The sequence below is a fragment of the Hakea prostrata genome, chromosome 11 (genome assembly GCF_041222555.1).
Source record: "Hakea prostrata isolate BN-2017 chromosome 11, UWA_Hpros_2, whole genome shotgun sequence".
Taxonomy (NCBI): Eukaryota; Viridiplantae; Streptophyta; class Magnoliopsida; order Proteales; family Proteaceae; genus Hakea; species Hakea prostrata.
In genome coordinates, this window is record NC_142610.1 from 24,715,114 (window position 1) to 24,729,641 (window position 14,528).

Genomic DNA, 14,528 nt, shown 5'->3' on the forward strand with positions numbered 1-14,528 from the left:
CTACCTCAATAAAATTAAAGGAAATAAAAAATTTGGTTAGTGATTTGGTTGTTTACTTGTTTATAAATTATAACTTATAACAAATTAACAACGTAAATTAAAGTATACAACAAAAACTTAACGACTTAAAAGTGACTCACCAGTCAAGTGCAAAGGATGCATCAAGTGTGTCTCCCATCTATCATCGATGATCATCTCGTAGGATCTGAAGAAGCCAGGGGCAGCAGCTTTAACCAACTCTTTCATTTGCTGGAGGGCAGCATATATGTGGGGCATTGTGGGCTTCTTCTCCGAATCCACCACAATAGGCTCTAAAATGCCCACTGTCCTATTTAGCTGCCTCCAAAAGGAATCATCAATAATGGTTTGTTGAACTACTACTGCATCAGGATGGCTAGATCCACGCCAATTAAACCACTCCTCACTTGCAAATATGTGCTATAGACCCACCACTTTCTTCTGGAAGCTTTTCAGAGCTACATAGTTGGTGCCGAATCTAGTCAATCCAGGTCTAACTCGATCACCCTTACATTGGTTCCTCATCATCTTCAGCACATAACCATGGTTATAAATAAAATTACTAACCCTTCTAGCCATGTCAACCACATCACTGATTGACATTCTTTTCCCCAAGTCCTTCAACATAAGATCAATCGAGTGTGTTGCACATGGTGTCGAAAAGAGGTGGATCCTGCTGCTCTTATTCATCAACATTTCACCAGCTTTTTTAAAATTAGCACCGTTATCTATGACAATTTGGACAACATTGTTTGGCCCTACCTCGAGGACCACCTACCTAAGAAGCTTGTAAAGGTGGTCATCATCTTTAATTTTATCTAAGGCATCCACTGACTTAAGGAAAGATGTCTTTCCATTGCAACTTAACATGAATTAATGATGGATTGGCTAGTATGACCAGTCCATCCATTAACCATCACAATAACATCATATGTAGTCAATCTTTCCTTCAATGAACCAATGTATTCCTCCACCTCCAGCTTCACCTTTGGCAAATATTTATTCATTACTTCCCAAGTTGTTGGGCCTTTAACCCCTACACCTGCCTTAGAAACTGCATTGATCATCCCCTGATAGTATGGAGTTTTGGCTACTGGCTGCAATGTTGTTGTAGAGCATGAATTTGTTGATTGCCAACCTAGCTTCCTCCTCCCTACTGCCTTCTCTACCTCCAGCGAACATATATGGAATACTTCTTTGATAGGTGTCTTGATGCTTGAAGAGGGAGGGGTCTTGGTCAAATATGATAGTCTTCCTCCTCCTTTTGGTCCTCACTTCAATGAAAACTATGTCTAGGTGGCATGGATGCCCCTGACCCCAAACCACCTGCTCCTTTTGTTTGTTCATATTGCCTCACATTCTAAAAATGTAAGGACTGTGTGCTAGCTTCCATTGCAGCCTTCATCTGTCTCCACTCGACCTATGACTCAATATCCATAACCCTCCTCCTCTCCTCATCGTCGTCTGATTCCTCATCAACATCAACAAAAGGTCTAGCCAGCACTGTATCCTCAAATTCCCTTTGCTTTTGTGCCATCTCCTCCTTTTTTGTCTCCCACCCTCTAAAGTTGTTGTAATTGCTTTTTGCAATTCATAAGGAACCTTGGGACACTTGGAAACATCTTTGTAGCCACCAGCCAAATGTTGCTTTAATCTAGTTGAACCACCAGAATTCAAAGTCTTGAGGCAATACTTGCATCGGGATTTTTTCTTGTCGGCAATCAGTGGATCCCCATGTTGCCAAGCAATGTCCTAACTCCTAAGTCCCACTGCCAGTGCCGCCACTCTCACTAGTTGTCATTTAAGATAAAAGTCTACAACACTGAAATACATATATGAATGTTCCCAAATAATCATTAGAATAACTTTTAGATAAATAAAAACATGTAAAAATAATTTATAAAACAACAAAACACACACTTTGTTCTAAGATAACATATATACAATAGTCAAATAGACATAGGCTATTTAAAAAAAAATCAAATTTTGGGAAAAATCTTACATTTGTTGAAGATCTAGTTGAAATAGGCTTGAATGATGATAATCTGATGTTGTAGCCAACAAATTTCGGCAAAAAATAAAGTTTCCGGCAAATTTTGAGGGTTGTAGTGAGAGAGAGGCGAGAGATGCCTCTCTCGAGCGAAATAAGGGGTTTTAAAAACCCTTAAACTAGGTGGTTGGACCACCTTTGGCGAGATCTCCATCTCTCCCATCTCGTCTCTCCTCTTGTCTTGCTATCCCAAGATAGCGAGATATCTTGCGAGATCTCCCACCATGCATTTATCATCTCTAGACCCTCCCATACCTAAATGCAGCCCTTTATTTAAGCTCTTAGGTGATTATGTGTACCTCAAAACCATCCTACAGGGATTTTGCCCTAACCTTCTCAAAACCAACCCATATCAAATTAGCCAAATCCTAACTTGGCTCTAAGATCTTCCCAAGGTCCTAACCCATCCCATATGGCCATATCTTCTCAACAAAACCTTAAATCTATCCTAATTCCTTGGTTAACCAAATTCTACAGCCCATTAAATTTTTGTTAATCCCAATTTTTTACCAAAACCCTAATTCTCCTATACATTAATCATCCCATCTAGGATTGTTAAAATCTCCCATTCCCAGGTCTAATAATTACTTTGTTGGTTCACAAAAGAAAGGATTCTGGGCTAACCCTAATTCTAGGGGGGGGGGGAAATCACAAAACCTTAACCAGAATTGTGGTTGAATTGTGTCCTCAAAGAAAGTCACATTGGCACTAACAATTTGTCTACGGGTGATAAGGTCATAGAACCGGTAACCCCTTTGAGTGCGAGAGTGAACACACATTTGGTTGTCTAGGGGGGAAGTTTGTCATCAACCAGATGATTATTTGCAAAGCAGAGACACACAAACACCCTAGGTTGTGCAAGAAATGGGGATAAGGTGGGAATGCAATGGAACAAGTGAATTTATTTGAGAGCATAATAGAGGGCATCCTGTTAATGAGATGTCAAGCAGTCAAAACCCCAGCACACCAATATTATTTTGCACATGCATATGCACAGGTTACCTCAAGGACGTGGTGATTTCTCCTTTCGGCAACCCCCTTTTATTGTGCGGGTAAGCAAACAACTGGTTTGGTGAATAATCCCATTGTGCTCACAAAAAAAAAATAGAAATATAACGTCAAGCATAATCTAAGCAGTGTGAGATTGAACAAAACTAAATAGGTAAAGAGAAATGTGTTTCAATAGATGGGTATACATATTGCTAGAATAACCGGGACCTGTAGGATATTAGGCAGGTGGTTGCACACCAGAGAAGAAAAGGCCAGAAAAAGTGAGCAGAGGAAGAGGGTTTTGGAATAACCTTAGGCTAGTTATAGAAGCTCTGATACCAGGACCTCTGTAACTAGCCAAGAAGCTGAGAAGAAAGAAGAACCAGAAGAAGAAAAGGAGAAGCAGCTGCAATAGGGTTGAGAAACCTCCTAATTGCAGGATATATATTTATAAGATCATAACAACTAATGGAAAGCCAGTTCTGTCCTTCCCTGACTACCGGCAGAATTACAACAATACAAGAAGATATAAAAAGTTAGCAGCCATATGCATCTAGGATACTAGTGAACACAAGATAATTAAACTGCATTCTTTTCTTATCAAGTGTTAAGTCTGCTGTAATTAAATGCAGCCGAATATTGGCATGAAGGTTTGATGAGTCTGCAAGGAAGCAAAGCAGTAAATCATGCCTGAAAAAAACTAGCCAAGAAATAGATGACCTCTGGTTTTGGTTGCATGATGCTTACAACATCTAAAGCAAAAAGAAGAAACTGGAATGTTAAATAAAATGGATGCCATACCTTCAATGTTTCCATTTCTTCTTTCGTAGGACAAAATTTTATGAGATTCTCAACTTGGTCAATGTCTAAAGCTGATGTATCCAAAGCTAGCACTGCATTCTGGCACAAGTCAATAAGAACCAAGTTATGCACTTACAAAGAAGGTCCAACCAAAAATGCTAAAGATTCTCTGATCCCCAAGGACCTCAACGTGATGCTAAAACAGTTAATGGAGAATCTGGAATCTAGCCAGCTGTGTTTTAAGTCTTTCTCGAACTAACATGAAACTCCTATGCAATAGAAGACGTATAAATGGTTTGCAAAACCAGTCCCGTAATGAGAAGAAAGAAAGGATGGGTAACTTCTATATCTTAAATATATGATCACCCTTCGCATATTGATCTACAAGATACAACACCAAAAGGTAAAGCATACCCATAAATTATAACTATCTGACTGAAGGTTTTTTCATATAAATGTCCTACTAGGACTAAATGCAACCATAGCAAGTAGCGATATGGCCCAAGGAAGAAAACACACCAATAGAACAACAAAGAGAGCGAAGATATCAACCCAAATGGAATGATGACATTGACATGGTTGCATAAGGGCCTAAAAAAATAATACACTTCGTGACAAAAAATTTGTATAATAAAATAGACATGGCTCTATACATTTTGTATAAAGGAAAATATATTTTTAAATCATAAAAATAAAAGAATAATACACTTAGCAAAAAACATTTCGACACTGTAAGTTTGTAGATCGGCCCATGGAGTTCAACATTGAACTACACTTCAACATGCATTTTCGAAAAATAAATTAGTTTATGAGAGAATAGAGTACATTCATAATAAGAAACCTGCAAAAGTTGATGAAATCAAGCTCAATCCACCTCCATATTGCGTTTGTCAGCAAGATTGATGTAGAAACCCCAAGATTTGAGCAAGGAATTACCCAAAAGGGTGAATATTTGAAGAAGAAACAAAGAAGGGAAGACTAGAAGCTGAAACATTGGTTTGGGGCTCAGTCTGAAGAAGTTTCACACGAAATGTGCAAATTTCACTGAGTTTGAGTTTATAAACCCCCTATTTAGAAAGAGCTTGCTCCTAAAACCTATATTTTGTAATTTGACCATCTTGATTGGAACTTCCCGATATGTTGACAAAATATTGCCGAAACAATGCACATATTATCACATTGTCCCGTTTCATCTCGCCATGGTCAAAACAAATTCACTCTGAAATTCAACAACATTTTGCAAGATTTTGTTACCATTATTATTAAAAAAAACAGTCTAAAATACTCAATTCCACACATACTATAGTCATAAAAAGTAATTAAATCATAAATTTATGTAAAAACAACAAAAAACTTTAACAAATTTCAAATTACATCCTCTTGGATGTGCTTTAGTTTAAGCTAATTTTGGTAATAGATGTACGCTAAATCAAATAACAATTATTTGCAACAAAAACTCCAACAAGTTCTTTAGCAAAAATAAACCAAAATCTCCAAGAACAAAGATTTTAGCAGCAAATTCAAGCATATTGTCAAGGCGAGGCGAGGCAACAAAGGACAATGAAAAGCAAGGCGACACCAAGCAAGGCACCAAGACAAAGCCTAGGCAACATGGCGAAACCAGGTCGCCTTGACCCAAAAAAGGGCTAGGATGCCTAGGCGTTGCCAAGGTGACATAGAGGCGATGCCTTGAAAACTATGAATTCTAAGAACTTGACTGAGTTGGAGCAAGATACCTTGTGTTGATTAAGTTATGGGTTCTCTCATATGTAAACATGGTTCAAAATCTAGTCAAACCGACATCTTGACTCTGAAGGTGACCATGATATCTAAAAGCATAAGCTCTCGTGAGATCTCGGCAGAGATCTTTTTTTAAAACATCGAATCAAGATCTCATGCTAGTTAAGCCAATTAAAAAACTACAATACCTCAACCTAGATATCAATTTGAAATCTTGGATCTGGTAGGATCTTGCTCAACCCAGTCTTTATAAATACCCCATCCTAGTCGAGATGAGTCAAAATATCTCAATCTCAATTTGACCTGATCTATCTCAATACTCCTTCCCCTTTTGTGGGTTTCGGTGTTTTGACTAAATTTTTCAATAGAAAGTTAGTCTAGTCTTTTACCTAAGCTGCATCAACAAGTTGCTAAGCTCATCTACAACTAAGATTAATTAATTTTGAAGCCAATCCTGAAGCAAGGTGAGTGTTCTACCCAAACTTCATTTTTTTGTTTTCCTTTAATCTATATACTACATTGGTGGAGCAGGAGTTAGAGGAGTTGCCAAGTTATTGATTTCACTCTTGTACTCTCATGACACAACTTAAAAGTACACCAATGTTGTAATGTAAAATTATAAATAACTGAACATGTTTAATGTATTATTTGGCTTTAAACCTTTATGCTTTCATTTACATCAAGTAATGGTTGTGTAAATCATATTTTTAAGTCTGCATGTTCAAACGTATCGATTTCAAAGTCAAGGTTGAGTTGGAACTCATATACACACTTGTTTTCTTAAAAAATCAATGCCACCACTCTATTTAGAGGGCCTAAAATAAGCTAAATACCAAATTCCAACACAAACTGAGTCCTAATACCCACCGAGATGGGCCTTAAGGTTAGGTTGAGTTGATTGGGGATTTCCTAGATCTCAGTTTTTTAAGGGACCGAGATACCTATCGACACCAAGATCTCAAACCATGCTCACAAGTTGGAGCAATGTCTTAATTCATCGTCTATAATGTCTCACCATTTGAAAATAGTGAGATATCTCTTGAGATCTTACAAGTTCTCAATTAATGTGAGTAACACGCACCAACTTAAGGGGGAGTGTTGAGAACTGTAACCCATAATGGTATCCTTGGGCTCTTTTGAGGTTTTTACTCCTTATAGTTAGACTCTATCTAGTTCCCAGAGCGTTAATTTGGCAAATATTAGAGAAAAAAAGTGTTGCAAGCAAATATATGGACATAGTTAAGGATATGTATGATGGTTCATGACAAGTGTAAAACAGTGAAGGGACAAAGTAATGACTTCACAGTTACAGTTGAGCAACATCAAAGACCAGCTTTAAGCTCAAACTTATTTGCACTTATAATGGATGAAATAACCAAAGACATTCAAGACGAGCTTCCTTGGTGTATGCTTATTTTTATGATACTGTGTTGATAGATGAGATTCTAGTGGGATAATACCAAATTAGAATCATGGAAAGTAGCTTTGGAATCAAAAGGCTTTAAACTAAGCAGATTGAATGCAGAATATCTAGTTTGTAACTTTGGCCATGATCGGGCAAATGATGAGGTGGTGAAAGTTGACGATAAAGAGACTCCTTAGAGCAGTTAGTTAGGTACCTTGGTTCAATCATAAATAAAAAAGGTGACAGAGGATGAAGTGGATAGGTTTGTCTGGCGTCTTGTGTGATCGACTATTCCTTTAAAGCTTAAAGGAAATTATATAGTACCGACGTTTGACTAGTTATGATGTATAGTGCAAAGTGTTGGGCTATTAAAAAGAACCATATAGATATGCAGTAGAAATGAGGATGCTAAGATGGATGAATGGCAAAACTATGAAGGATAAGATAAGGATGATCATATTAGAGTTGGTCTGGGAATAGCTCAAGTAAGTGATGAGCTATGAGAAAGTCGTTTAAGGAGGCACGACCACTTTCAATAGAGGCCTGTAAATGTCCCTGTACGGAGAAGTGATATAATCCAAATTTGAAGGAATTAGAGGAGCTAAGGGCAAAGCTAATATAATCCTAAAAGAAGCGGTCAAAAAGAATATGCATAGTTCAAGCCTTGTATCTCTGTTTTACTAAGTTTATCTATATAATGCTTCTTAATAACCCACTATACATCATAATTAGTCATATGCAGTCCTACAGATTTTCCTTTAAGCTTTAATGGAATAAAATGGACCTCGAGATCTACCTACTCACAAAAAAGAGCCCCATTTGACTTACAGCATTGCAGATATTTGGGCTACACATGAAGTGCATCAAAGCGGTCCATGACATGAGATCTCCAACATTTATAATAGTATATTTAATTATTGATTGGACAACACCCAAAAGATGGCAAAACAAGCTTGCAACCAGCCTGCCCTTATCCCGTATTCCTCATCGCACCACTGATTCAATTTTGATGACTAAAGCTTGCTCAAATGCTTTGAAACCATAGTTTGAAATTTTGACTCATTTCGCCCTCCCAAAAACCCACCGAAACATGGCACCAAAATTTGAAAAAAAAAAAAATTTACTTTCACCCAAAACATTGTTGTTTTTTTTCTTTTTCTTTTTCTGTTTTCAAATCTCAATGCCATGTTTTGGAGGGAGGGGTTTCAACTTGCATTTCAGTGTCCAACCTAATTTGAGGGCAAAAAACACAATAGAAGTGTTATGTTTGCCTAAAACCTAACTTAAAGTGGTGTTCTTAATTGGCACATGCTCGGTTGTATGCAGGCGAAACTAGAAGTTTGAAACATGAATTTTAACAAATGTAAATAACTAAATATGCATATCATGCAAGAGAACACTAAGATTTCCATTAAAAAAAAACAACTAGAATTCAATATAAAAGTAGAAGTGATGTAGAAGTAGAACTAAGTAGTCAGTACACGGTTACAAAAATAAACCTAGCAATAAATGAATGAATTACATTTTACAATGAATGAGAAAGATACATATAAGAACTAAGAAGTCCATAATTACAATACACATGAGACCTACTCTAACCTAATAATAGTTGTTATGGCGGGCTGGATCCATCCCCTGAACCATAGAGCTCTATGTATAGTGGACACACTCGACTAAACTAATTGATGTCAATAGTTATCAAGGAAGTCATTCATTTCCCTTCTATAGGTAGCATCATCCACATAAAGAAGCCGAGCAATCATAAGCAATGTGTTATAAGGGAAACAACTCGGGTAGCACGGCTTTAGCTGTGGTTGTGGCTATGATACAGTATAACCAAAAATGCACTCCACAAACAATGTGGATCCATCCTCAAATCCATATGTAGTAGAGTGGTATGATCCATATGTAGCGGCACTACCCGATTAGCTGACAAGCCACCATATGCTCCACAATATCCATATGCATACTTGTAACCAAGCCCACAAGCCCTGCATGGTACAAACCCCACACTATCCCTGCGATCCAAGCCCATTGATCCTATCTAGTCAACCAAGCTACCTACATCCACGTCCATCTACCCCGATGGGTGGAACTGGCCACGTAGACCTCTAGAATAACCCATTGATGTGGATGCCCTAGTCCTATGACGAGGTATGTCACCATGGTGCTCATCCTCGGTGGCATGCACGGATTGTGATTCCCCGGTGAATCTAATGGGGCTCAGCTCTATCTCCGATAATGGAACCGCAATTCGCTCTGAAAGTTCACCACCACCATTAGCATAATCATCATCATCATCATCATGCCATCATCATCACCCCAAGCCTGAGTCTGACTGGGAAGCTAGGTCTCATCCGCTTTTTGTGCATATATGGAAGGTACAACCTTATCGTCGTGCAGGGGCATCAACCAATCGTTGTCTACAATGGCAGCACCAATTGCCTTATATGCATGTACCCAACCCTCTTCAGTCATGAACTCGCTAACATCAACGCTCATTTGCTAAGCAATATATGGATCAGGGCTCCCTACAAGCAAGTCCAGGACACCCCTATCCCTCACCAAACTAACAAGGGGTCCTCATCATCTGAGTCCACCTGGAAGATATCTGCGAGATCAATGATGTCTCGCTGCGCATTACCCTCTACTCAGGTCCGTACATGTTGAGCTTCAATCTCATATTGTAATGGACAAAGACAAGGTCATTTAGGCACTTATAGCCCAATCTGTTCCGCCTCTTTGCATGGATCAAGGAAAAGGTGCTCTAATTCCTTTCAATCCAAAGGTGGAGCAAGTTGCGAGAGGACCTTGATTACCACTCTCTTGAGGCTCCTGCACTCCTACCATAGAGAACTGACCACTCAGTTGCATTATAACAAAAACGTTAAGTTATTACTTAATAGATAATCTAATAATTTATAGAAGGCAATAATTCTAACGAGCTATTGATCTAACCTAAATCTATGCATCTCCATCCCTGCATAGCAAAACCAAAGGACCCATATCTGTCCCTAAAAACTTTGATCTACAATCATCGCCTCAATTAGCTCCATATTTAACCCTAAACATTTGCCTATTGGTCTTTGGGGTTAATATAGTAAGCTGCACAGTTATAAACTCACAAGTAGATAGGCTATGGATTTAACATCAAATGAATGAATTACCAATACTTTGCATATTCACTTACTAGCCTTATGTAGTAGATGATAATATGTGCAGTCCATCTATCATCTATGAACTTCTGGAAGTTCCTGTAGACTCTTTGATTTGCTTGAAATATGGCATCCCTGATCGCCTAAATGGTTGGGTATAGATGGAGCAAAGTGGGCCCTTTCATAAAGGAACCCACCATGTGTAGGACCTTTATAATGAGGTCCATCATCTCCAACATTATCCCTAATTGTCTCCAGAAGTTCTCTGATGATATATTAGCTTGTGTTGTGCGCCTGCGTTGGGTGTCGGATCCTCTCCAATGAAACCACCCCTAAGATTAAAACATCGATCTCAACCCCGATCTCTTACCCTCAATACTCCCCAAGGCAATGCAGTTCATGACTTTGTGGCAAATATCTTGATACTAGGTCACACTATGTCACCCTTGCATATCCCCTTCATCATGTGAAGAGCATTAAGTACATCACCTGTCTAGCCCTATCCACCATGCTCTCAACAATCTTGATCCTCCCAATGTCCTTCAACATAACGTTGATGCAATGAGAAGCACGCGATGTCATAAAGCCATTGTAAGCTTTGGACCGCATGACCTTCTCTTCAACCTTTTTGAAGTTACTGCCATTATCGGTGACAATCTACATTTTTTACGCCCATCGCCACCACCCCTTACAAGAGCCCAAAAATGTACTTGTGGTTTTTCACCGGCCTCAATGCATCCACAGATCTCAAAGATATGTCCCTTCCATCAAAATACACCATTAAGTTGATGATGAACTTTTTAGTCGGACCGGTCCATCCATCACACATTATGGTGACCCTATATGTCTCCCAGAGGGGCCTCATCAATGCAATGTACTACATAAGCTCCTTTTGTTGTGTAAGATACTTGTTCATGACCTCATGGGTGGTGGGGCCAATGTTATCTAGACCTACCTGTGCAATGGTGTCAATCATGGACTGATAGTAGGGGCCTTGTGCTATGTTAGTTCGAATGGTGTTCAAGAGCATCCACTTAGCCACTGCTTCCTTCACCTTCCCCTTTATATTCTTCCAAGCTTTTGAGATATTGGGCTGCTTCGCCCCCTGCAATCTTGTGATCGTGAAATATCTATTGATGGAGGAGCATTCCTACTCTTAAATCTCCTAAACATCCCAAAATCACCACTAGACCCAAATAATCTAGCTCCTGCAACTCTAGAGGGACCAACTCCTACAATGCCTCTAGCCCTCTCCTACTGATGCAGCAATGCCCTACTCCCTGCTATAACCCGGGTCAAATCCCCACTCAACTCTATTTAAATCGGCAGAATCATCATTGTCCTCATCGGAATCAGAATCACCGGGTAAGCAGAAGGCCCTCTTACTGCCTCATCAAGTGCAGCCGCCACTCTCTATTTCTCAGCCTTCTTCTTTCTTACCCCCTTTTTCAACTCTCTTACTACCCATACAACCTTAGATGATACCATGTTGCACACAACAACATCCTTCGAACTAGCAGCGAGGTGCGTCTTAAACCTACTGATGCCACCTTCCATCACCTTACACCCACAAAAGTTACACTAGGTCTTTTGCTTATTACCATCAACCGGTGCCCAGTACGGCCAGACAAGGGTCACTGTTAGGACCCTAGGATGAGGCCATGTGAAGGAGAGAGAGAGAATTAGGGTTAGTTGGGGGTAATAAATAGAGGGACAATGGAGTGGGAGAGGTTATCGAATGTTTTATGAGAGTTCTTGGGCAGCCGTAGGCTGAGGGACACCACTGTGAGGTGTGGGGGTGAATGCACCATTAAAACCAGTTTATCAATGTTATTTCTTGCATTTTAGTATTGATTTTCTAAGGTATTAATAAGGGTTTTATCAACTGGCATCAAAGCATTCACCATTCCATGGAGGTGAAATGGTTTTGTCACCGTTTTCTGGTGATGGAAAGGCACAGGAGTGGTTAATAGAAGTTGAGCAGTTTTGTTGTCAACACCAGATTAAACACGAACATTGGCTCGCAATAGCTCTCAAACATTTGGTTGGGGATGCGTTTGATTGGATTTATCAGAAGACACGGTCAGAATTCAACTGGACAAACTTCAACAAAGGCCTGAAAATTGAATTCGATGGCGGGACAGAGGCAGAAACGAGACCAACTTTGATGAGTTTTTGTAGTGGAACAGCGACCAAGGTGAAGGAGAACGATTCGCAAAACCACCCTGTACAGTCAAAAGCAAAGGCGGTGGGAGTTGCAGCCGGCGTGGATGAGTATCACCGAGCATGGAGAAGAAAGAAGAAGAGAGGGAGAACTTTGGGTATCGATGTCTACCGGATTAAAGATGCAGCAACGAGAAATCATGCTGAGATTCGATGGAAGCCAAAGCCAATCGGTGGAAAACTCCCTACAGCGGCTGAGGTTCCTGTTTGCAGAAAATGGGGAAGACGACGATGGTGTTTGGGGATTTTTAGGGTTGGTTTGAACCAACTCAAACCGGTTTACAGGTTCGTTTCACTCATTAAGAACCAAGGTTTTTCTAATTTGGGCCCAACTTAGGTACGCTTATTTTCACACATAGGGCCCAAACGAACCAAATTTAAAGTCTGGGCCATCTGGTTCCCTAAGAAATCCCCTTGGGCCCAACCCATTCCATTAACCCCAAGCCCATCTCATTTCATTAACCTGTATTTTTTAACCCGTTCAAATGAATTATCATGGGCCCATTCCACTTTTATGGCCCAAAGCCCAATTTAGCCCATCAACCTTCGTTTCCAGTGATTTTTTGTGCACTTTTGGGTAGGGACGACCCATTTACACGGGCCCTACTTGGATGACTGGCACACATGTGAAGACTCAACCTCAAATTTTCCATCATCTTGAGGACAAGGTGATTTTCGAGGGGCCGGTAGTTGTTAGGACCCTAGGATGAGGCCATGTGGAGGAGAGAGAGAATTAGGGTTAGTTGGGGGTAATAAATAGAGGGACAATGGAGTGGGAGAGGATATCGAATGTTTTATGAGAGTTCTTGGGCAGTCGTAGGCTAAGGGACACCACTGTGAGGTGTGGGGGTGACTGGCACCATTAAAACCAGTTTATCAGTGTTATTTCTTGCATTTTAGTATTGATTTTCTAAGGTATTAGTAAGGGTTTTATCAGTCACCCTCAAGTCTAGAGCAACAACATGCCTCAACTCTTTGCCTTGAACCAGACTCTCCTCTCTGTCATCCCCCTACCTTAAGGGACGGGAACCACCCACTCACTGTATCTATGATGTTGATCGCTTCATACTTCTAGGCATTATAATGATTGCATACACAAAATAAATGCATAAGTCATTAAACAACATCAAAATAATCTTTTTTAGATAAAAAAACACTGATGAACCTAGCTAGTAATTTTTCCCTTGCCCATGTATTTCTTTTAAATATAAGACCACTTTTTAAAATTTTTTGACAATAAAATTGGCTGCCCATAGCAAAATCGACGATGAAACCATATGGACAACACTTCAAAAACATATAGAAAGCCATTACATATTTTTCTATAATTTTCAAAAACCTCTTTCCCAATGTTTTTATAATTATTTTACTACTTTTTGAAAAATAAAACAATTATTTATTGGGTGAAAAAATATTTCAACTCCGTGAGACTATAGATCATACCTGGGAATTCTACATATATTTATACCATCACCATACAAGGTCTATATCATATCTTTTTTACATTTTATATGCAGGATCATAAATTTTTTACTAAAAAAAAATCCACTTTGCGAAAGAAATTTTCGACACTATGAGTTCATAGATCGGCCACGGTGTTCAAATTTATTTTCATTCCCATCCAACAACTATCTAACATGCATTCTAAGATTTAGTTTAGAGATTAATGGTATACCACAAAGATGAAAAACTCCAAGGTCTACTTGAAACAAGGCTCAATCCCACCTGATGCATGCGTTTGCCAACAAGATCCACGCAAGAACACACGAAAAACCAAGAAGTTCGAGCAAAAAATCACCAAATCCAACTAGGGGGTAAAAATCCATTGGGACTATCAGTTGAAATTTCGCTCTAAATGAACGAAATTTTGCCCAAAGTCCAGCTTTTATACACTTTTTCACCCAACATCTTGCGAGATACTCACTAACTCGCGAAATCTAGCCCAATGGTTGAAAATTCAGCCGAAATTTTGATGTCTCACATTTTGATCCTGATTTCATTTTGCCATTGTCAGAAACTAGAGAAATTCGGCAAAATTTCAAACCATGTTTGAACATGTGATGTGAAGGATTTTTATGTTAACCACCACAAACCTGTCCCGCCCATTCAATGTATCTCTAGACTCTTATAGGTTCCAGCACCATGG

General features: G+C 39.3%; 1 protein-coding gene across 1 annotated transcript in view; it reads right to left on the reverse strand.

Annotated features, from left to right (window-relative positions):
- The window catches only part of LOC149001064 (formin-like protein 14), a 40,427-nt gene that overhangs the window by 15,206 nt on the left and 10,693 nt on the right, over window positions 1-14,528 (reverse strand). The window contains 1 exon segment of the mRNA XM_089139827.1: window positions 3,860-3,958. Within this exon segment, the coding sequence (XP_088995953.1) occupies window positions 3,860-3,958 (99 nt within the window).